This window comes from Suncus etruscus, chromosome 14, assembly GCF_024139225.1.
Source record: "Suncus etruscus isolate mSunEtr1 chromosome 14, mSunEtr1.pri.cur, whole genome shotgun sequence".
Lineage (NCBI taxonomy): Eukaryota > Metazoa > Chordata > Mammalia > Eulipotyphla > Soricidae > Suncus > Suncus etruscus.
The window spans coordinates 47,511,142-47,536,314 of NC_064861.1; the positions used below are offsets into that span (position 1 = coordinate 47,511,142).

The following is a 25,173-nucleotide window of genomic DNA, read 5'->3' on the forward strand; positions in this document are numbered from 1 at the left end:
AATCTGTGCTTTGGATGTATAGTGTTGAGACAGACTTTTTTATACTTTTCCTGAAACAAAGTTATTTATTCAGAAATCTGATTTCTAAAGGGCACAAATTAAATGTGGGATGGGCCCGGAGAGATAGCACAGCGGCGATTGCCTTGCAAGCAGCCAATCCAGGACCAAAGGTGGTTGGTTCGAATCCCGGTGTCCCATATGGTCCTCCGTGCCTGCCAAGAGCTATTTCTGAGCAGACAGCCAGGAGTAACCCCTGAGCAATGCTGGGTGTGGCCCAAAAACAAACAAACAAAAAAAAATTAAATGTGGGATACCTAATGATCTTAAGGAAGGATCAGGGAAAGGGTCTGGACATATGCTTTTCTTCACCAGAAGCCACCCCTATGCACTGAGTCCATTGTAGTCCCCTAAATTCCATAATGTGTCCCTCTACCAAAAGAAAAATAAAGAATAAAAAAGTTAAGAGGTAGAGCATCAAATGTCATCTTATCAGTTTTAGAGCTGAAATTTATTTAATCATCTGGAGATAATTGAGATTGTAGTTAATAGTTTGGGAGAAAAACTATTGAGAGAGAGTATCCAGACAAACAAGTAAAGTATGAAGTGTATGTGTTCAGGCATTGAACATTGGGTCTTACGTATATGGAGCATGCACTCGTTAGTATAAAACTTAAATTTCTAATGTCTATTATCTAACATGTTTGGAGAATTAGTTCTGTTTATATAAAATTTAGGTTATCTTGAATTTTTATCTCCTGTAAAAATTCCCTGTAAAATTAAATAAAATACATATAAAATTTAGGCATTTGGGTAAGTGGGGTTTTTTTGGTTTATTTGGTTTTTTGTTTTTGTTTTGATTTTTGTTCCTGAGGGACTATGTTGTGCTAGAGATTGAGCAAAGCATACACTCCAGCCAATTAAGCTCTCTCTCTAACTCAGGTTAGATTTTAAATGTAAAAAAATCAGGATTGTTAAAATGACAACTAAAAATAATCTTTATATTTGTCACTCCTTTAAATAAATGATAATCCTTTATAGAGTTACTTCTCTAAAATAAGAGGTAAAAATTTTAACTTACTATTGAGTTTGGATTTTTTTAGCATGCTTTATCTTTATTTCCTCACAAAAGTTACTTCTGATTTAGTAGCAAGAGTGCCTCAAAATAATTTTTGTCTAATTTTAATAACTTAAGGTAATTCATTATTGAGTGCCTTTTGTATTTTGCTTTTGTGTGTTACTTTGTAAAATAAATTGAATCTATGACTTCTCATTTTTTATAGGCTCAAGCTCGTTGCCACAGAATTGGCCAGAATAAAGCAGTTAAAGTCTACCGACTAGTAACTCGTAACTCATACGAGAGAGAAATGTTTGACCGAGCCAGTCTGAAACTGGGCTTAGATAAGGCTGTGTTACAGAGCATGAGTGGACGAGAAGGCAGTGTTGGTGGTGTATGTATATTTTCCTTTTTACATGGAGCTTTTATCTTAATTTTGTTGGCATTTAATACTCAGCATATTTCATTCGTCTTTACTGAACACCAGTTAATTCGTTTTATGTGACATGTGTCAGAATAGAGCTATGTTTTAATTAATACTTTTGAAACCATTTTTCTTTATTTTTCACATATTTAATATATTTATATAAATTTTAAATATTTTTATATTTACTTTATATTTTTATGGTTTAGTTTGTTTTGGTTTGAGCCACACCCAGTGGTGATCGGGTTATTCCTGGCTCAGCACTCAGAAATCACTCCTGGCAGGGGGACCATATGAGATGCCGGGAATCAAACCTGGGTCCATCTTTAATCAGCTGCATGCAAGGCAAAAAGCCCTACTGCTGAGCTATCTCTCTGGCACCCTATTTTTATGTTCTTTGTTTTTATATTCTTACACATGTTTATATTTTCTCTTTTATATTTCTAAGAATAGGATTTTTATAAAACACTAGTTTGGCTAAACCAGACTAGTAGTCCAATGCATAGGCCCAAGGCTTCTATGCTGAATAGGAACTGCAATTCTTGGAATTATCTGGGCTACTCCCAGTAAAGCTCTCAGTAGTGATCAGATGATTTTGTAGTGATGTGAAGTGAACCTCTATAGTATGCTGCTTTCATGCTGTGCTATCTTTTAGCCTTATTTGCTTTTAAGACATCTTTATCATGGTAAAATAGAAATTTCTAGATTCTCTGAATTATTTCAGTAAATACTTTATGTTTTTATTTGTTTTATTTTTAATGTCAGACTACTATGATTGACTTTTATCTTGTTTTTGATATTGGAGCTACACTGCTGATGCTGAGGAATCATTCCTGGCAGGACTTGGGAAACCAAATGGGTGGGGATCAAATGTAGATGTGTATGGCATGTGCAAGGCATGTGTCTGGCCTGCTGTACTATCTCTCCAACCCCTCTTTTTTCCTTATTATTTTTTTTGAAATGATGTCTTTTATCTTTGCTTATGACTTCATTGGAATCATAATATAATACTAAAGAACTTTCTGAAGTAATCTATTCTTCATTTGGTTATGTATTAACAGACCATTTAGCCAAATAGTGGAACTTTTTTCTGGTTGCTACACCTGTTGGTGCTGGAGACTACTCCCAGCTCAGCGTTCAGGGATTATTTCCTTTGGTGCCAGGGATTGAGTCCAGCCTCCTACATGCAAAATAATGTACTACAGTAAGCTATCTCCCTGGCCTGCATATCTTATTTTTTGTTAGTTAGAAGTACTCAATAACTTTTTTGTGTTGCTTGAGAGAATTCTCTTCCTATGTTTGTCCATTCCCATTCCTCAATACAATTAAAACATAACTTCTGTGGGGTTTTTTTTTTTTATATAATTTAAGAATGCATTCTCATTTTATGAACTTTAGAGGGTATGCTGTTGCCAATACTTAATAATGACCTTTTTTTTTTTTAGATTCAGCAACTTTCCAAAAAGGAAATAGAAGATCTGCTTCGAAGAGGTGCCTATGGTGCCATTATGGAAGAAGAAGATGAAGGTTCAAAGTTCTGTGAGGAGGACATTGATCAGATCTTACTACGTCGCACTAAAACCATTACTATTGAGTCTGAAGGACGTGGGTCAACATTTGCCAAGGTAACATTGAATGTTGTTTTATAAGTACATCAAGTAATGTTCCCTTATTCTACTATATTTTTGTTGAGCTTCTACCTTAACTTTCAATAAAGTGATTTAGCCCCAAAATACGTAGATAATACTTTTCCTTCCTATTTTCTTAACTCATGTCAACATTCATTTATATTCTCCTGGTCCTAATGAAATGGACAAATATAAGAAGAACATATAAAATCAAATGTAGAGGGTCCGGAGCTATAGTACAGTGGTAAGGCGTTTGTTTGCCTTGCATGCAGCCAACACAGAATGGACCCCGGTTTGAATCCCGGCATCCCATATGGTCCCTGCCTGCCAGGGATAACCCCTGAGCACCACTGGGTATGACCCAAAAACCAAAGAAAAGAAAAAAATTAAATGCCGATACTGTTAAATATATATACCAAAATTTGAGTAAAGTATATGTAACATTGTAAAGAGATTAAATCATATTTTAGTAATGTGATCTTTTATTGAGTAATGTGATCTTTTAAAGCAAAGGAAAGAAAGGCTGAAGCAATAATATGGTGAGTAGGGCATTTGCTTTGTATAAAGCCAATCCACCTTCAATCCTTGCCACCTCACCTGGTCCTCCAAGCCTGCCAATAATGATCCCTGAGCACAGAGCCAAGAGTAAGCTCTGAGCACTGGTGTGTCTAATATATTTTTTTTCCAATTTTATTTTAAATATTTAGACCTAATTTAGAAAGGGCAAAGTGAAAATTCTTAAAAGTAAGATTCTAAGTTTACAGACTGTCTTGTTTTTTCCTTCTCCCCCCCTCACCCCCATTTGTTGAAAACAGAAATATAGTTTATGCCTTACCTTTGTCTAAAGTTTTTCTATTATCAATTCCATCTGGACTTATTCATATAGGTTTTCTACTTTGCTTTCTACATTTCCTTCTCTCTCCCTCTCTAATTTTAAACTGGAAGTTTTTCTTTTTTTTTTTTTTTTTTTTTTTTTGGTTTTTGGGCCACACCCGTTTGACGCTCAGGGGTTACTCCTGGCTATGCACTCAGAAGTCGCTCCTGGCTTGCCAGAAGTTTTTCTTTATTATTTATGTAAAACACTTAACAGCAATTAGTGCCAAGTGCTGTATCAAATATAATGATATGCCTTCAAATGAAAATTCTTTATTTTATGCTTATTCAACAAACTTAAGAATTTAGTATTTTGCATATAGTACTTTACTGGAACATTAAAAGGAGTTTTGTTGGGGGGAAAGTAAAGGAGAAAATTGAGTAATGTAAGGCAAGTGTACTTAACCACTGTACTATCTCTCCAGGCACAGAGCACCCATCTTTCAGTATGAGGGCTCTGGGTTCAATCCCCAACCTTCATTCCCACCAAAAACCATGACATGGAGACAGATGACCTTGCATGTTTAGAGTGCTTTGTTCAAACCCCAAATGTCATGACCCTTTCATGAAAACCACTGGAGATATTCCTGGAGGCCCTGAATACTGCTGGGCTTGTCCCTATAGCCCCCAGCACCCTGGGACCAAAACAGCCCCACATCTCTAGACCAGAGATTTGAAATACCCAACCCATTTGTCTTAAAACTATAAAAATTTTTGTCATAGTTCTAAATGTTAGAAATACAAAATGAGTTTTATAAGCCTAAATTTAGATAACAACAGGGCTCCTTATTACAGAGGAGAATCTGTTTCTTATCTATTCTAATACCTATGAATACCTCCCTTTCTTGTCTTTTGAGCACATTAATCTCTACTGTATTGTCCTCTGTTTTTTCACTCTGTTGAGTGAAATTTCCCTATCCTTTCTTCTTCCAAAGACAGGCTGATAACACAGCCTGATTCATTTTTTGTTGTTGTTTTGTTTTTGGGCCAGAGTTTATTCCTGGCACTGTGCTCAGGAATCATGCCTAGTAGGCTCAGGGACCAAATGGGATGCAGGGGATCAAACCCTGGATGACCATGTGCAAGGCAAACACCCTACCCTCTGTACTATCCATTTAGGCCCATATACAGTCTAATTTTAACACTTTGCCATTTAAATTCATATCCACAGTTAGGACTCACTGTCTTTAAAACCAGTATTCTGCCTATTATATTCATTTCAAATTTAAAAAATTAACTATTTTCAGAAGATTCAAAAAAATTTGTTTTAGAGCAACATAAAAGGAATTTTTTACAGCCCTTTTCTCCACTCCTTTTTCCCTTCTATGATGTTCCAGTGCCTACAAAGTTGCCTACAGGGCCATGGTTTGCAGTTATTTAGTTGTGGTGCTCACAATACACACGACTACTAGAGGTTGACCTATTTGTTGATAGTTGAGGACCACTATCTGGTGATCGCTGTAGTGGTCACACATGTGCTTGTGCATCCTGGCCATTATGCTTGCTTATCTGGTTGTAGTGCTTGTTCCGAAGATCACACCCCCCCTTTTTTTTTTATTGTAAGAATTTATTCAAGAGACAAAATTGATTAACATAATGAGGTAAACTAACATAACATAATATAGTAACATAACATAACATATAATTAATATAATACATGTAAGTCAAAGAAAGTTTCTGATTAAAACAAATTTTTTTTCATAATGGCTTACATATCTTTCACAGTAGTATTTTAGGTACATATTAACATTGAATCAGGGGAATACCCATTACCAAATATGTCCTCCCCCCATCCCAATTCCCTTTCCATATACCCCACCATCACCCCCCGGGCTGCTAGAGTAGGTGGACCTCTCTTTGTCTGGCTTACTATTAGTGATCATATATCTGTTTGGTCCTGGAACCCTCCGTTGTTTCCCCCTCTATTTTAGAGGCAGAGCTAGATAAATTGAGGTATATGGTTTTGTTTGAAGGAAAGAAAAGCAATAGATTGGGGTACAAAATAAGAGAAAAAAAAAGTCAAATACGCTGAAAATGGGCAGAGTCCTTCTAGAGGCTTTTAACCTCAGTTTGAGAGAGGATGTGGAAAAGGTAATTAAAACACCACAACAATACAGAAAGAATTATCAAATTAAATAACCAGTGAGTACTACAGCAATAAAGACACGCACCACACAATAGTCTCAGTTCTGAAATCAAATCATGTTCGAGTGCAAAAAGAAAGAGAAAGATCTGTCCCGTCCTGCAGGACTCCGTTATTCCGTGGGTGTATAGAGGGGATCCAGCCTGTAAAGAGAATGGAGAAAAGGAAGAGACAGGGAGACCAAGTAAAGTGTCTTATCAAGGTCTCTCTTTATTGATGGGTACAGGCTCTTTTAATTAGGATTAAAACGGGGTGGAGAAGAACCAAAATGGAACAGCCAGCATTACAGACAGTCTTAACAGGGTGTATCCCTGTAATTAAACTTTACATATTGTCTTTACACAGGAACCAATTTTCACCTTAAGATAATAAAACTTCTAAGATATCTCAAAGCTTCCTGGAATATATGCCTGATAGGAAACTGGTATTTCTTAGGGCTCTGGGCTAGTCAGTGCCTTAGGTTATGCATTCTTGCCACACAGACTGGTTTGTCCTGCTGAATTCCATATCAGAGTTTGATCTCTGGCTGTCTCTGACAGATATCATCTTCAATCTCTACACCAAAATAAAGATGTCAAAAAAAATCGATCAATTGATTAATAAATATGTGGAAAAATGATTGTTTTGTGCTTTTTTTTTCCTTTTTCCCCCTGCATAGGCACAGTAACTATTGGGGATATTATAGAGAGAATTCCCTTGGCCTAGGAGATATAGGGTTTCTCCACCCCTGAAGTATACTGTCATGGAATTAACTATAGACTCCTTGCATGGTCATTTACTCTCCCCTTGATGCTTTCGTGGTGTATGGAAGACTTCTGCTTTGTCTTGGATGGTAAAATCAGACCTCTGTATCTAAAAAATCTTGGTGGCTGTGAGATCACACCCCTTTTAATGGTGTTTTTGTACACCTGTTTATAGTGTTGTGAGAATGAACTTGTGACACCAGGGATCTTAGAGTACAGGATCACAATTGGAGTGGTATATTTTGGATTTGAACTTGTGATTATACACTTGTAAAACATGCAAATCCTAACCCCTTTGCTTAAAAGAAGTATTAATTCATAAATTAATTCATATTATAATTAATTCATAAAGCATTTATGTCTGTTACTTTTATCTAATAAGCCTGCCTTCAGGAAGAACCATTTTTGTCTTTTAAAATGCCTGCGGCATTCTGTTATTGAAGTTTTACATTATGCTCTCAGAATGCATTTTTATGAAAATTTTTTTTCATTTGAATCTTCACTGCATCTAAGGATTTTAACAGTTGAGATGAATGCACCTTTTGCTTTGTAAGCAAAATGAACAGGTTAAGGGTGAGCAGTGACTCTTTTTTTTTTTTATTCCTAAAAGTTTTATATATCATTAGGAGATATCTCTCAAAATATGAATTAAAGTAGATTGTGTCAGAAAAAAAATGTATGTATGGAGCAAGAAAAGTGGAAAAAAATTTGGGGATAGTAGGGATTTGGGCCACACCCAGCAGCACACAGGAGACTACTGGTTCTGTGTGCTGGGATTATTCCTGGCAGACTCTGGAGATGCCAGGGATCAAATTCAGGTTGGCCACATGCAAGCAAGCACCCTACCCACTGTGCTATTACTCCAGCCCCTTGAAAGTTGTTTTAATCTAATTCTTAATAGTCATGCATTGTATGTAGTATCTTGACTAAAAGATTGACCTTTATTCTGTATAAAGGTTTGAATTAAATAGTAATAACTTATTTAGCTCTTCTCTAAAACTCGATCTTGTGTTAACTTTAAAGTTTCAAATACATTTAATGGATTTTTCTTCTAAGTTCATTACTTTTTTAATAATAATTTATATCATTACATTTTTAATTTATTTATTATGCACTGGACTTGAACAACAGTAAAGAGGTCTTAAATATCCTATACTTATAGTATATATAATACATATCATACACATAAAGTACAAATAGTACAAAAGTACACTTGCCTTATATAAGTCTAACCCAGGTTTGATCCTGGCATCTCATATCGTTCCCTGACCTACTGGGAGTGATTGTAGAGCCAGGAATAACCCTGGAGTACCACCACCAGGTATAGACCACCCCAAAAGAAATAAAAATATGGGCCCGGAGAGATAGCACAGCGGCGTTTGCCTTGCAAGCAGCCGATCCAGGACCAAAGGTGGTTGGTTCGAATCCCGGTGTCCCATATGGTCCCCGTGCCTGCCAGGAGCTATTTCTGAGCAGATAGCCAGGAGTAACCCCTGAGCAACACCGGGTGTGGCCCAAAAACCAAAAAAAAAAAAAAAGAGAAATAAAAAATAAAAATACAACTTTTTGTACTTCATGTTCTTTAGGTGTACAACTCAATATCAGTTTATTCACTGATTAATCATTAGCACAGTTGTTTTCATAATATATATTTTCTTGTTTTCAAGCGAAAACAAAGCTCAACATTATTTAGCAATTACTTTCTATCTCTATCACACCCCCATGCCCTCAGCCCTGAATATCCTTAATCTAATGTCTGCTTCCTAGATTTCCCTATGTTGGACATTCCGTAGGAATTGAAGCAGACATGGTCCTATGTAGACATTGGGACTAGCTTTTTTCCTCTTGGCATAAAGTCTTCCAGATTCTTCCATGTTGTTGCATGTCTCAGAACTTGATTTTCTTTTTACAGCAAAATAGCATTCCATTGTCTGGATCCACCACATTTTGTTTATCCATTCATCTGTGAGGGACATTTGGATTGCTTCCACCTTCTAACTTTCAAAACAAAGCTACTATAAACATTCATGCACAAGTCTTTGTATGATAGTTCATTACATTTTTTAAACTATTATTATTTTCAGGCAAGTTTTGTGGCATCTGGAAACCGAACGGATATTTCTTTAGATGATCCCAACTTCTGGCAGAAATGGGCTAAAAAGGCAGAAATAGATATTGATGCCCTCAGTTGCAGAGTAAGTATTTCTTTTCCTTTTTAAAAAGGTTTATGTTGGATATTTTATTTATACTTACACACACATACACACAACTTGTTTTATTGTTAGGATAGTTGTATATTAAATCCAGGTCACATGTTGTATACATTGGGATACTTTTTATATTTATACATATACTAGAATACTTCATTTATATTTATGCAAACATTTTATTGTTAATAATTTATGTCCTTAAATCCAATGCACTGTGTACTTACTGTGGCATCATAGGACCTTCATAGTCTAGTCTTTGCTTCCTCTAGCCATTAGTTCTCTCCTGCTCTTGTACTTGAACCTATATATATATATAATGGCGACCATTGTGAATTACGAGTCCTTCATAATTGGAAATCAGACAGAGTTAATTAGGGCTATTCCCACCACCAGTGTTGGCCTCCTTCCACCAAAATTTCCAGTGTGCATCCTGTACCTCCACTTTTAGCCCCCTGACCTCCCAGTGACCTCCAGTGTAACAGGCCCATTTTAAGTTTAGATTGTTTGGGTCTCTTGATTCTATTGTCATTGACTTTGGCTTGGGTATTTAGATCTGACCTTTTTTTTTTTTTCTCCACCAATGCACTTGAGATTACTTGGTCCCTGAGCCCCGTATCCCCTCTTTTTTTTTTCTCAATTTTTAGAAAAAATGCAGAAGTATGAGGTAAAACAAAGTAATTCATGACCCAAGTTGAATCTACATTTCTTTTTGTTTTGTTTTGGTTTTTTTTGGGGGGGGGCATACCTGGTGGTGCTCAGGGGTTACTCCTGGCTGTCTGCTCAGAAATAGCTCCTGGCAGGCACGGGGGACTATATGGGACACCGGGATTTGAACCAATCACCTTTGGTCCTGGATTGGCTGCTTGCAAGGCAAACGCTGCTGTGCAATCTCTCCGGGCCCTGAACCTACATTTCTAATGGCACAGCTCACCCCTGGCTCTTTCATCTGTTTATAAATGCCTGGATACATGTATCTGCTTAAAATTTCTTTAGATACCTATTAGGTAATTCTCTGACTTTCTCTCCAGTATACTACATGAAGCTTTCTCTGACTTCATTTATATATATTTTGTTGTGAAATATTTATTCTTGAATAGTATTTTTTTACTTACATGTTCATCTGATCTTTAAAACTCTTGATTCCCTATTGGTAGAGAGTGGTCTTATTTCCACAACCAGTTACATATTGCTTAATTTAATTAAATTCCTCAATAAAGATAAAAAGCATGTCAACTTAGGTGTCTAGAACAGGGGTCTCAAACTCAATTTACCTTGGGGCAAAGTCGGGGTGATCCTTGAGTGCAAAGTCAGTAGTAAGCCTTGAACATTGAGGGGTATGACCTAAACAAAACAAAACAAAACAAAACAAAAAAAGATTCTTCTAGGGCAGGGCCACAAAATGTTGTAAGGAGGGCTGTTTGCGGCCCTTGGCCGCGAGTTTGAGACCCCAGGTCTAGAACAAATGAAATTGTTCTTATTGTTGAACATAAACTGAACACAGATGACTGGTTAAAGATACTACGGTGTCTATTTTATATATACATATATATATATATGTATATATATACACACAGTGAAATACTACTCGGCTATTAAAATGATGATATATAATTTACTTCCAGATATGAATCTGGAGATATCGTGCAGAGTGAAGTTAGCCAGAAGGAGGACAGACACAGAATGATCTCCCATGTGAGATATAAAGAAACATCATGGGAATAGTAGATGCGCAGACGAAACAATCTGAGAACTGATTTTCAATAGAAAGGTTACCACAGGGAAGAAGGGTAGATGGGGTGATGACACTGGGACAGAGGTGGGAAGTGAGTGGACACTGGCGGGTAATGTGGTGCTTAAATATGTATGTTTGAAACCAAAACAGTGACAGTTTTATGAAGCACAATTCTTAAAGTAAAATGTAGAATTAAAAAGAAAAACCTGTTATGAGTAAATTCACTTTTACTAAAATTATAGATATACATAAATTCAGTTAACATATAATTACTACAGAGGTACTATTTTTATATTAATAAATCCAAATATAAATTAATTTTGATAGCCTAGAATCAAATTATATGTAAATGGTAATATATTTTCAAGCATAAAATAATTTGGTGGGTTGGTAGTAATTTCTTTATTTCTGGGTTTCTTTGTGAAAATAAAAAACCTTGTTTTGGGCAAAACAGTCAAGGGACCTTCAAATAACATCTGTTAACTTTTATAGAACAGTTTGGTTATTGACACACCAAGAATTAGGAAGCAAACCAGACCCTTCAGTGCCACAAAAGATGAGTTGGCAGAGTTATCTGAACCAGAGAGTGAAGGTGAAGAAAAGCCCAAACTCAGGAGACCCTGTGACCGCTCCAACGGCTATGGTAGAACTGAATGCTTTCGAGTAGAGAAAAACCTGCTAGTCTATGGGTAAGGAAAAGGATTTTGACCTTTATTAGTGATCTCGTATGTAAAGTTAAGAAATCATACTGTCTTTTAGTACATTTTTGTACTTGTTGGATTCAGTACACTTTTTTTTCTGTACCTTGTTATGTTTACCATATATTCAATCGCAAAACAATGGGATAACCTTAAGCTTTATTGGGTTTTTTTGGGGGGGGGTTTGAGTTTTTTGGTCATGCTGAGGATCTCATACATGCAAGGCAGGAACTCATCTCTGACCCACCCTTATATTACTTGATTATAAATGTTATAATTGAAGTCACACCCTTATTGCTGTAACTTGTTGGATATTGGTGGTTTCCATTGTTGAATAAAATTTAATAGAAATCTTATACCATGATTCTACATTTTAATCATAGGGGGTTATTAGACATTCATTAGTGACAAGTTTTTGCAGTTACCAGATCTTTTAATCCAAGAATGAATTAAGTTTTCCTCTAGAATGTGACTCAATATTATTTTAACTATACCTTTTTTAACCAGGTGGGGCCGATGGAGAGAGATTCTCTCTCATGGCCGTTTTAAAAGGCAACTAAATGAGCATGATGTCGAGATAATTTGCCGTGCCCTCTTAGCATATTGCCTTGTTCATTACCGAGGAGATGAGAAAATTAAAGGCTTTATATGGGATCTTATCACTCCAACTGAAGATGGGCAGACACGAGAGCTACAAAACCATCTAGGTAAGGACGTTATTTTGTTTCCTTATTTGGGATATTTTGGAAGCACCACTTCATGATGGGGACAGTATTTGTAGCCACAATAAATGGTGTTTGGGGCTGCTCTCCAGTTCTGTTTGAGAGTCACTACCTACAGTGCTTAGGAGGACCATATATTGCTAAGATTTGAATTGGGATTGGCCAGATGCAAGGTTAGCACTTTAATCCCTATGCTAACTTTCTGGCTTCTCAGATAGTACCCTATTTGGGGGACTGGAAAGATAAATATGAGGTAAAATGAGATAAAAATGAAGTAAGATACTTGCCTTGTACCATTTCAATCTCTGGTGGTACCTGTGTTCCCCTAAACACCTCTAAGAGTGATCCTTGAACACAGAGCCTGAAAGAAGCCCTAATCACCACTGGGTATGCAAACAAAGTCAGTGTTTTTAGTTTGGTGGGGTTTTTAATACTATTATCAAATATGTATTATTTTTTTAATTTTTTTAAATATATTTTTATTTAAGTAATATGATCATAGTTGGGTTAGTCATAACCAGAACACCCCCCCTTCACCAGTGTAACATTACCCCCTTCCCCCTTCCCATCCCCTGCCTGTATTCGAGACAGGCATTCTACTACAGTTATTTGTTTTTAAGTTCAGTAAGTTGTATTTTTTCTCCTTAAAGGATAAGAGTAAAAAAATATAGTAAAGGTGTGATAGTGGCAATCGCCGTTGTTTGCATAGGTTCAGAAAAATGGGGAAAATGGAAAAAAATCCTTGACCTGATTACAAAAAGGCCTCACCCCAGAAGTTTATTGGCATAATACTGACTCTGGGTTCCAGGCATACCAGTCTGTCCAACCCAAGTCATTCTCCTGGTCCTGCTGAAACTTTTTCACACTTTAGCTATTGTTGGTATTAGATTCTTAAAATATGTATTGTTTTATAAGTTTTAGTTCAGCTGTATATCAGAAAGGTCTTTGGGACTTCTACTATGTTGTCTATGGACTACTACTTTTGTCATAGTCCATAGTATGAATATCATAATTTATTAATGGATATTCAGGAAGTTGTCAATCACCTGAAAACAAGTTTCTGTAAGTTTTTTTTTTTTTGTTTTTTTTTTTTTGTGGTTTTTGGGTCACACCCGGCAGTGCTCAGGGGTCATTCCTGGCTCCATGCTCAGAAATTGCTCCTGGCAGGCACGGGGGACCATATGGGACGCCGGGATTCGAACTGATGACCTCCTGCATGAAAGGCAAACGCCTTACCTCCATGCTATCTCTCCGGCCCCTCTGTAAGGTTTTTGTACATTATTTCATATGAAAAAATACTTTACTAGAGTAAATATTTAGAAATGAAATTATAGAGGCTGGAGCGGTGGCACAAGCCATAAAGCCTCTACCTTGCATGTAGCCTAGGAAAGACCGCGGTTTGATCCCCCAGCATCCCATATGGTCCCCAAGCCTGGAGCAATTTCTGAGCACATAGCCAGGAGTAACCCCTGAGTGTCACTAGGTGTGGTAGCTGAAAAAAAAAAGAAATTATAGCTTATAATTTCTTATACCTGGTTTATGGTTCACAGATTAATAGCATCTCCTTGTTGCTTCTCAGAAAGGCAAGATCATTTGCCTCCATATTTATTGACTCAAAACAGTATTTAACAAGTGCCTCAGGAATTATACTTATTTTGAGAAACATTGATAAAAAGTTCTTATTGTTAAAAGTAACTTAAATTTGGTGCCATAGTGGTGGCGCTAGCGGTAGGGCATTTGCCTTACTTGAGCTACCTAGGACAGACCGCCCCCGGCATCTCATTTGGCCCCCAAGCCAGGAGCGATTCCTGAGCGCATAGCCAGGAGTAACCCCTTAGCATCACCAGGTGTGGCCTGAAAACAAACAAAAAAAAGTAGCTTAAATTTGCTTTTCCTTTGGGCTGTAAGTTACAGTTCTTTCAGACTAGCATTTTATATCTCCATCGCCTTACTAATTGAATGTTCTTTTCTGCGTAGAGTAATTATGGTTAAAGTATTTAATTCTCTATAAAAATAAAGGATTACTAAACATATTACAATTTTGTTCTATTTAATTAGCAAATACCTGTAAAATACCTATGTGTTTCTCATCAAGGTACTAGCAATACAAGAAGCAGCAAGATAAATTGGATCCCTGAGCAAATAGGCCAAATAGACATAATAGCAATAGATAATTTAATCAAATAATTACATATTGTGGTTGTTGCCATGAATATTACTAAATTTAAGATATTAAAGATGGCTATTTTACGTCCAAGTTGTCATTGGAGCTTAATCTTAGGAGGCAGTGAGGGCTAAGTAAATGACTCAAAGCTTGGAGCATAGAGCTTGAAGGCTAGTGCCTAAGGTTTGATTGCCAGTATCACATATCCCCAAGCACTGCTAGAAGTGATCCCAAAGCACTTCACAGAGAGTAATTTACATACTAACTTGTTCAGCTCCAAAATAACAAAAAATAGTGGGTAAAGTTAAACCTCTGGTTAAATTGGAAGATTCACATACCAGTTGAACCATTTATTAAAACCTCATTTATTTGTTAATAAAGAGAAAAATTATTATAACATTAATCTTTTTTTGTTTTTTTTGTTTTGGGGCCACACCCCTTTGATGCTCAGGGGTTACTCCTGGCTAAGCGCTCAGAAATTGCCTCTGGCTTGAGGGAACCATATGGGACACCGGGGAATCGAACTGCGGTCCTTCCTTGGCTAGCGCTTGCAAGGCAGACACCTTACCTCTCGCGCCACCTCACCGGCCCCAAGCATTAATCTTAATAAAATCTTCTGGGCCCAGATTCTTATACAAGACCTAGATCTTATACAAATAGTGAAATCTAAGAAAATGGAGAAGCTACATAAAATGTACTCATTTTAAAGTGATAGGAACAGATACTACACTTGATCTTAGCCAAAAGGTCGAGAAGTGATAAAAAAAATTTAATTGTTTTAATTATTTATTAGTTTTGGGGTCACATCCGGTGGTGCTCAGGGGTTATTCCTGGCTCTGCACTCAGAAATTGCCCCTGGCAGGCACGGGGGACCATATAGGATGCTGGGATTTGAACCACTGTCCTCCCAGATCGGCTGCATGCAAGGAAAAAGCCCTACCGCTGTGCTATCTCTCCGGCCCCAAAATTTACTCATTTTAACTGAACATAATTTTGTATTTTAATCACTTCCAGCCAGGTTATCAGGAATTACTGGTATCTAGTGAGTAGAGGCCAAAATCTCAAAGAGCCCCCAACAATGAAAATAATATAGTAGTAGCAAGATTAAAATGATACTGTATCTTAACAGAGATTAGACACTACAACTACACATCCCATGAAGTGACCCATGAAGACAGCTAGGAATAAACTGAGCACTACAGGTGTGACCACAAACAAAAAACTCTTGATTTACAATCTTGCAAATATATTGATCATGAGTTCATATCCCCTATGTCCTGTGTGTGCTGAGAATGATTCTGGCAGCTCTGTGTTTCTGAGTCTGGCAGCCCTACTGTATGCTTTTTCTAGTGCCACCAAGAAAGAGAAGAAAGAAAGCACCTATTTAACAGACCTGCTACCAAGGTTTACACTACAGATGGAAGAAAAAAGACCTTGTGCTCTCTGCCTTTCTGATTGTTGCAGTCTAGATTGAATAAGGGAATCCAGGAGAAAAAGAAGAAAGAGCCAGAGAGCTAGTACAAGGGTTAAAGTGCTTGCCTTGCATGTGACTGACCCTGGCTCAACATTGAATAGTCCACTGAGCACTCATGGAAGCAGCCTTATGCACTACCCACCGGACTTGGCCCCAAAGTCCTTCCAATAAAGAAAGAAACAAGAAATTATAGAATTTGGGCCTTATTTTGATCCTGACTGGAAACAAACACCTCAAAAGGATTACTCTTTTGTTTTTGTTTTGGAGCTATACTCAGCTGTGCTCAGGGCTTACTCCTGGCTTTGCCCAGGGATCACTCCTAAAAAGGCACAGGGAACCATACATAATGGGGTGCTGGAGATCGAATACAGGTCCTTGGATTGCTAAGCAAGTGCCCTACCTGCTGTACTCTCTCCAGCCACCAGGGGGATTTTTCTTGAATCATCTTGATTAGATAATTTGTAAGTCTGCATTACATGCATTAAATAATTAAATTAAATAATGCATTAAATATGCATTATCTTTTATACATTGCTATAAGTACTTAGATATTAATGAAATAATGTCAAATTTATTACAAAATAATTTGGGAGACTGTTAAGTAAACTGAGTATAAATGAAACAAAATTGACTTTGAAATGATCATTGCTGTATTTGGATAAAGGTGGTGTCTCATTTTATTCCTGTTTTTGTTTTTGTTTTTTGTATTTTTGTTTGTTTTTGGGTCACACCCAGCAGCACTCAGGGCTTTCTCCTGGCTCTCTACGCTCAGAAATCACTCCTGGCAGGCTGGGGGACCATATGAGATGTCGGGATTCAAACCATCACCCTTCTGCATGCAAGGCAAATGCTATCTCTCCGGCTCCTATTCTGCATATTTTTATATACATTGAATCATATAATTTAAAAACCATGCCTAAATCTCCAGCAGAATTTTGGAAATTAGAAACGAATATATTAAACCAACTAGAAAGAACTGTATCTTTCTTTGGCAGCAATGGCAAAGTTACCCATTCTTTTGCTTTAGAGATTGCCTAAAAGTTTCAGGAATTTGTGATTTAAAATAGATAGTAAATGGGGCCAGAGCAGTAGCTCAAGGGCATTTGCCTTGCGTGCAGCTAACTTAGGATGAACCACAGTTCGGTCCCCTGGTGTCCTATATGGTTCCCCAAGCCAGGCATAACCCCTGAGCGTCACTGGGTGTGGCCCCAAAGAAAAACAATAGATAGTAAAGAACAGGGCTTTGTTTAGAGAGGTTAAAATCCTCTAAATATATTATTAAAATGTAACCAGGATGAAAGTTGATTGGAGAAGTTATTTCACATTTTAATGAGTAAATCTTTAATATGTCAAGATTGAAAATACTTTTTTATATTTGTAAAGTATTTTATAACAAAAATGTCTAATAAAATGAACTTGTCTCTTTTGGAAAAGTTGAGAATGTCAAAGGAAGGACACACACTAAAATCATTAGGATGATTTACACACACACATACACACACACCCTAAAAAGATTAGAATGATTTACTTTAATCGAAATCATTGATCTTTGGCTATTTGGGGGAAAGTGTATTGATAAATGGATGGAAAATTCATGTTTACTCATTATGAGATTAATTCAGTATTTTGACACTAATATTTTAAAGATCAAAACTGGACAGATTGTTTGGGGGCAAGGTGCTTGCCTTGCATGAGGCTGACCACATTTCGAATCCCTTACGCCAACATAAATTCTTTCAAGCATTGTCATAGTGGCCCCCAAACAAACAAAAAACAATATTTTAAACATTTCTTTATAATCTATACAGACTTGAATGTCTCCAGGAATAGCTTGTACTGAATGTTTTAAATTGTAGCTCTTCATACACATTATCACTGATTTCACATGTCCACATTTTTTTATTGTTTTATTGTACCATGGCTACAAAATTGTTCATTGTTGGGTTCACGTGTTCACATTTTGACAGGTTTATCCGCACCTGTACCTCGAGGTCGAAAAGGGAAGAAAGTAAAGACTCAAACAAGTTCATTTGATATACAGAAAGCAGAATGGCTTCGGAAATATAATCCTGAGCAGTTACTTCAAGATGAGGGCTACAAAAAACATATAAAACACCACTGCAACAAGTAAGTAGTAGGGTATTTTAAACAGAAATTGATTTTCTTTTTAAATTACTATTATCAAAGCATGCTGATTTTGAGTGGTGACAGTGTGGTCTAGGACTAGGCCTAATCTTACTCTTTTTGGGGGAGTGGAGTTTGAGTTTTTTTATTTTGGCTTGGATTTTTTGGGGGGAGGGTTTGATTTTGAGTCATGACTGGTAGTGCTCAGGGCTCACTCCTAATGTGCTGGGGTCGCCATATGAGGTACTGAGGACCAAATATAGGAAAGCACCTTACCCACTCTACTAATACTCTGGCCCACCTAATTTTAGTCTACAGGATATTTAACCTTCAACAAATTATGGTACTGCTCTGTTACTTTGAATGTCAACAGAGAGAAATAAAACTGACCTTCAAAAGATACTTTATTTTACTTGGATTTCTCAGAAACCTATTTATATGTGTATATATATAATTACACATAGATTTGTCTAATCAGAAATAAATGGCATTATAAAATCCTATATACATATTATTATATATTATATATATTAATATAGATAATATAATAATATTATATATTTAACTTCCAGGGTTTTTGTAATGACAGAAACTTTTTTTTATGTCTTTTGCTCTCCCTGACTTTTAGGGTTTTGCTTCGTGTAAGAATGCTGTATTATCTAAAGCAAGAAGTTATTGGAAATGAATGGCAGAAAGTATTTGATGGAGTTGATGCAAGGTAAATTAAGAGGCATGTTAGTGTTTATATTTCAGTAGCATTATAGAGGAAAAATACAATTTCAGAAAAATTGTGTATTAAGTGGTTCTTTATTCTGTGAAATTCACAAGAAATAAAATCTACACAAATTAAAGAATAATTAAATTATTAATAATTAATTTAAGAGTAATTCTGTGCCAAATGTTGCATTCTTATGTTAATCTCATCTCTAATTCTGTCACTAACAAGTATAGATAATGATAGCAATAATAAACAGTGATTATTAGATGTTACCAAATTGCATACAAATAATTTATTCAGTCATTCCTGCCAAAATATTCTTGAACTCTCATATAGGTGCTGTGAAACTCTAAATGATACAAAAACAATACAGTCCTCAGCCTAAAGGAAAATTTGGCTTCAATGAGAAGTAAACAGACAAACCTATTAATTAGCTTGCAGTATGATGAATGTTTTAATGCATACTAGCATTAAATTAATTAACTAATTCTTATTCTTCTCAGCCCCACTGTCTGTAGCCAGTTTTTTAAAACCTCTCAGTCTTCATACCCCTGTTTTGTGAGTTAAAAGTAGGTGTACACCATCAAACAGAAATTAACTCAGAAACAAAAAGGAACAAGAATTTCCTGGCTCCAGATCTAAAGCTTACCTGTTTTTTGTTTGTTTTATTTGGGTTTTGTTATTTTCTAGTTTTTTGTATCTTTCCTTTTGTGTCTACATGTGACCATCCAACACCCTGCCTGATCTCTCAGTTCCTGTCCTTTATCTTCCATGATCTTTTTATTTCTCTCCTCTATAATTGTGTATTAAACTTGCTATCATCAGTACCACTGAAATCTGAACTTCAGCCCTCCTTCCAGCTTACTTAACTTGGATCTCTAACATGAGCATACTGCTCCCCAAAATACTATACCTTACTGGAGTCACTGCATTTGTGTTTCCACTTGCCTCATTATTCAGTCTGTATTCTTTATATCCCTATAGTTGTCACACTAATTGAAGTCCTTTGCCTTTCTTTCTCTCTTTTCTATTTACTTCTTGCTTACTCCCAAACAGTTGAACATTGCTGGAGAAAATCAAGCAAATCCTGCTATACCAAGGCACTTCAAATTATGAGCATTGTCCTCAAGTGAGATTAAACACGAGCTGTTTAACCCTGGTAACTGGTAAATTTTGCTTACCTACTCTTGAAAGAACCATTCCACCCTCTCTGTGCAAATCATCTTCCCACCCTACCATCAGCTTCCAGTAATTTTATATTTAATAAATTCCTTTTATTTGGGGGTTGGGGTCCCTTCCAGCTGTGGTGCTCTGGGACTCTGGGGCCTGCCTACTCCTAGCTACTGAGCTGGCAGTCCAATGCTACCTTTTTCATTTCTGCCCACATATTGCATAGCTGTTCTTTCCTTGGGTTAAAAATTAGACATGTTCCCTTTTCCTAGAGCAGTCCTTCTCTGACTTTGTTTTTTAAGGTTACCTAGAGGTGGTCAGTGAGAACAATATTGTGTCAAGTACTGAATTAAATCCAGGACTCTTCCTGCATGCAAAGCTTTCACAGCCTTCCTTTGAGTTATTTCCCTGGCCCCCTCTTTTAACTTTTAAGGACTTTTTCTCTTTCCTGAAGCATTTTTAAATTTTCTTTATTGAATTATACTGGTATGATTTATGCCCTTACTATTCACTTTTTTTTTTTTTTTTAAGGAAGAAGCTCCTATAATGTCTGTCCTACTACTCCATCTTTCTGCCTTTTTAAATCATTGTCTGTTAACTGTCACCCAGCAGTGTTTTGGGGTAGTGGAGGATGCCAGGGACCACTCATAGCAGAACACAAGCCTGCCACTAGCTAGCCATTAGTGCTCAGAAGCTACCAGGGTCCAACAAGCAATGTGGTGCCAGGGACTCCATTCACTTGAGCTTTCCCCTGATTCCTCTCTCTACTTTGTCATATATTTTCTCTCCAATCTATTCCAGTTCATCTTTCTTCCCTAATAATACCCTACTGAATATGGTTTTTAAAGCCACCATTAATGACCTATAGTGTGATCAGTTCTATAAATTTATTTTCTTTCTCCTTCCTAAAATTCTATCTTATATTGGCATTCATTCCCCATGTCTACCTGACACAGCTCTCTTTTCACATCTTCCCCTTCAGTGAGTTAATATTGTCTTGTCATACCAAATATGATCTATAAGTAAATTATTCCTAAATTTACATATTTATTCTAGACCTCTCTGAGCTCTAAGCTCTAAAAATACACTTGATGGGGCCAGAGTGATAGCACAGGAGTAGAGCTTTGTCTTGCATGCAGCCAACACAAAATGAACCTCGGTTTGAATCCCAGCATCCCATATGGACCCCCGAGCCTGCTAGGAGTAACACCTGAGCGCCACAGGGTGTGCCCCAAAAAATCCAGTTGATACATTAAAATTTCCCTGGTTCTCAAAATTTTCTGATGTCAGGAATCAAGGCAATTGTTCTGCATTCCCAGTCAGTGGTGTTATTCTTGTTTCTTCTCTTCCCCCTTAAACCTTGTGAGAAAAGCTCTTAAGCATATGCAAAATCTGAACCCTTTTCATTATATATATATTTTTTGCTAACTTCCTAGTCCAAACCACTATTATCTTATATTTGGACTTTAGCTTATTTAGTCTCTCAACCTCAACTTTTACCTCTCTGGCATCTAACATGATTTTTCTAAAGCCAAAATCAAGCCATAGTACTTAAATATATTCCAGGTGCTTCTCAGAGTAAAACCAAACCTCCCTACAAAACCCTACACAACTTTGTGAGCTCATCATTCATTCTCTTACTTACTCACAGTGCTGTAGTCAGTGATGTTTCTTTTCTTCGACGTGTCAAACTTATTCTATGTGGTACCAAGCCCCTAGTGTGAAATACTTGGTCCACTGATAGAACCACCTCTTTTGTTTTTGTTTTTTTTTTATTTAATCACTCTGGGTACAAGGTTGTTCATTCTGCAGGGTTTTTTTTTTCCCCACAGATAAAATTGTTCATGATTGTTCATACAGTGTATAAGCATTACTAGTGCGCATTTCCCGCCACCAATGTCAACAGTTTCCCTCTCACCCTCCCTGATGCCTTCTTCCCTCCCACCCACTCTCCCTTGCCTGCCTCTGGGGCAGACATTTTACTTCTCTCTCTCACTTTCTCTTTTATTTTTCTCTTCTTTTTTTGACCCTGTGGTTTGCACTACTGTTAATAAAGGGGTACAATTTTTGTCCCTGTCATCGTAGACCATTCTCTATTCTAACTGCATTCTTCACTCTTAGTGGCAACCTTTCTACCATAAGACTGGTCGTCTAATCCTCCTCACTAATGTCTCTGGATATCATCCCCACCCTTTCTTTTATTTTCCTTATATCCCACAGATGAATGAGATTCTTATTTATTCCTCTTCCTCTGACTTCTTTCACTCAGCATAATAATCTCCATCCATGTATAAGCAAATTTGATGACTTCATTTTTCCTAATGGCTGCATAATATTTTATTTTGTAGATATAGCACAGTTTCTTTAACCACTCATCTGTTGTCGGGCACCTTGGTTGCTTACAGAATCTGGCTATTATAAATAGTGCTGCAATGAACATGGGAATACAAAGGGTATTTTTGTATTGTGTTTTTGTGTTACTAGGGTATGTCCCTAAGAGTGGTATTGCTGAATCATAAGGAAGCTCAATTTCCAGTTCCTTAAGAAATAGCCATATTGTTTTCCTGAAAGGCTGAGCTAGTGATTCAACAGCAGTGAATGAGTGACCCTTTCTCCCCACATCCATACCAGTGCTGGTTGTTCTTTAGAACCTCCTCTTAAAATCATTCTTAAAATATCTCATCTCTTTAGATGTATTCTCTGTCCACCTTAAAGCAGCCCATTTGTCATTCTATACTACTTAATTTTATCTTATTCATGATATATTTTAATATTAAAATATGTGTACTTTATACATATTAAGTATATATTAATATTAAATACATGTATTTTAATATATTCCCATTATAATGTAAGCTGCTGAAAGGTAATTTGGCTTCCTTCTGATCTAGTTTTTTGAACCTGGATTATAGTTAAAACTTAGCAAATATCTGTTCACTAACCCTTTAACTTGGCTTTATTTAATCTAATATGCTTTTGATTTCATAGAACTGCTCTTTGTGAGTTGTTCCTTTATTATCTTTGATTTATCTCCCCCCTTTCCAGCTTTAAATGAATTTTGACTTCTCCCTCAATATGCACAAGCACTCAGGTAACACTTTTGGACCCACTATCTCTTCACACTACCATAATGTTGCTCTCTTTGATTTCACAGCCAGTCTTCTACAAATAATCTGTGTTTTCCCTCTCCTTTTCTCTATTCATTATGCATTCTTCACAACTCTGCTTCTACCATTTCTGCTAGACACTTACAGCTGCTTAACAAATTCATCCTAAATATGCTATCTTGATGTTTACCTTAATTTTCCTTATTTAACAACTTTCCATTTTTAATTGTATTCTTTTATTATTATTATTACTGTTGTTTAACATGGTTACAATATTGCTAACACTTATTGGTGTGATATACAAAGTTTCTTCACCTCAGTCCACCAAAGTACCTCTATCACTGTCCTTAACATTACTTCTAGTTGGCATCATCCTCCACCCATTCCTGTATTTTTTGGTAATCTCAATATTATAATCCAAGGTCATAGGTTTGTCATCATTTGGCACTGGTGGTTCTCTTTTTGTTTTACTGTGTATACTAGAGATGAGTGAAATTACTAATATGATATCGTCTAGCTCCAAATTGTACTGAACTGCAAGATTTCATTTTTTTTCTTAGAACTATGTTGTATATTATATTGTGTATATATACCACTTTCTTTTTCCACTCATCTGTCATTAAACATTTGGATTGCTTCCATATCCTAGCTTTAATGTTTCTGTGATACCATTCTTTTAGAGATTTTTCTTTTAGTTTAATACTTGCTGCTTTAACAAGCTGCTTTTCTGCTACCCTCTTTCTTCTTTAAATTTCTCTAAAATATCACATATTTTTATTTTTTATTTTCTTTTTACTTTCTTGGCTATTCTCATTTTTTTCCTACAGTTAATTTGTAAACTATTGAGTTCAAGCTCACCTCTCTTCGAAACCTTAGATCCACATGCCAAATGTACCAAAATTTCTGTTGCTTCTTACGAAGTGGGTAGAGGGAGGCACACCAGTGGTACCCAGGGTTCCTGGCTGTATTCATAGTTCACTCCTGGCTTTGCTCAAGGTACCATGCATAATGCCAGGGATTAAACTGATGTCTGCTGAATGCATGACAAGCTGCCTTAGCCCCTTGTATTATCTCTGATCCTATAGCATTCTATTTCCTTATTGTTCCATCTGGCTTCAACTTGATCTTGAGATAGGCACATGCCTGTTTCATGTGAATTTATCACACAGTATTGCAGACACCTTCAAAATGTCAGGATAGCTCTGTTTTATTATTTCCATAATTAGTGCTTAGTGGGCCCACTTTATAATTTGACTTATAACCTGTACTTGCTAAAGCAGAATTTATGCAGATAACAGCAGATGTACTAAATTTTAAAACAAACAACTAGAACACATGTTCTTATTATATTTCATTCCCCAACAGTTAATGGAGACTTAATATGCATAGAACACTCAACTTTGAACCCTGAGAAATAAACAGAGCCTTTTGCTTTCGAACAGAACCAACTACCTCAGGTGATAATCAACATTTTAAACTTGAGTGACACCTGTTGGTGATTAAAGGAACTACCTGACACACATCCTTTTACCCCCCCCCTTAGGGCTCCCACCATCTCCTATGTTCTTCCCTCATTATCACAGTTCTTAGGCTTCATTTTATCCTGACTAGGAAGGCAATAAAAAATAAAAATTGGAAAAATAATGGAAATAAAGAGCTGGAAGAATAGTACTGAGGTTAATACACTTGACTCCAGTAGCACCACATATGTTCCCCTAAGCACCACCAGGAGTAAATCTCTATATAGAGCCTGAAATAGTCCCTGAGTACTAACAAGTGTGATCCAAATATTAATTTAAATACATATTTTAACTTCATTTTTCCACTTCTATAATCACAAGGATATTTCCTTTTAGGGGGGAGTGGGAGGCACACCTAGTGAGACTCAGGAGTTACTCCTGGCTATGCACTCAGAAATCGCTCCTGGCTTGGGAGACCATGTGGGATGCTGGGGGATCGAACCGTGGTTCGTCCTAGGTTAGCGCATGCAAGGCAAAGCCCTACCGCTTGCACCATCGCTCTAGCCCCAAGGATATTTCCTTGTTAACTTTTATTCAATAAGCTAGAAAATTTTGAATTTAAAAACTTTAATTTCTAAGCAAATTTGATAAAGGGTGTTTGTTTTTTAAAAATTTGAACAATCTAGAAAAATCTTCAATCTAGATTTGAAAAATCTAGCAAAATTTGAT

At 36.6% G+C, this 25,173-nt stretch overlaps 1 protein-coding gene and 1 pseudogene across 3 annotated transcripts in view; one reads left to right on the forward strand and one right to left on the reverse strand.

Annotated features, from left to right (window-relative positions):
* The window catches only part of CHD9 (chromodomain helicase DNA binding protein 9), a 244,561-nt gene that overhangs the window by 176,965 nt on the left and 42,423 nt on the right, over positions 1-25,173 (forward strand). For all 3 annotated transcript variants that reach the window (XM_049786049.1, XM_049786050.1, XM_049786051.1), the window contains 7 exons: positions 1,281-1,448; positions 2,924-3,103; positions 8,950-9,060; positions 11,300-11,496; positions 12,013-12,212; positions 17,833-17,992; positions 18,618-18,707. In XM_049786049.1, the coding sequence (XP_049642006.1) occupies positions 1,281-1,448; positions 2,924-3,103; positions 8,950-9,060; positions 11,300-11,496; positions 12,013-12,212; positions 17,833-17,992; positions 18,618-18,707 (1,106 nt within the window). The remainder of the gene's footprint in view (positions 1-1,280; positions 1,449-2,923; positions 3,104-8,949; positions 9,061-11,299; positions 11,497-12,012; positions 12,213-17,832; positions 17,993-18,617; positions 18,708-25,173) is intronic.
* Positions 15,000-15,151, reverse strand: LOC126028914 (uncharacterized; annotated as a pseudogene).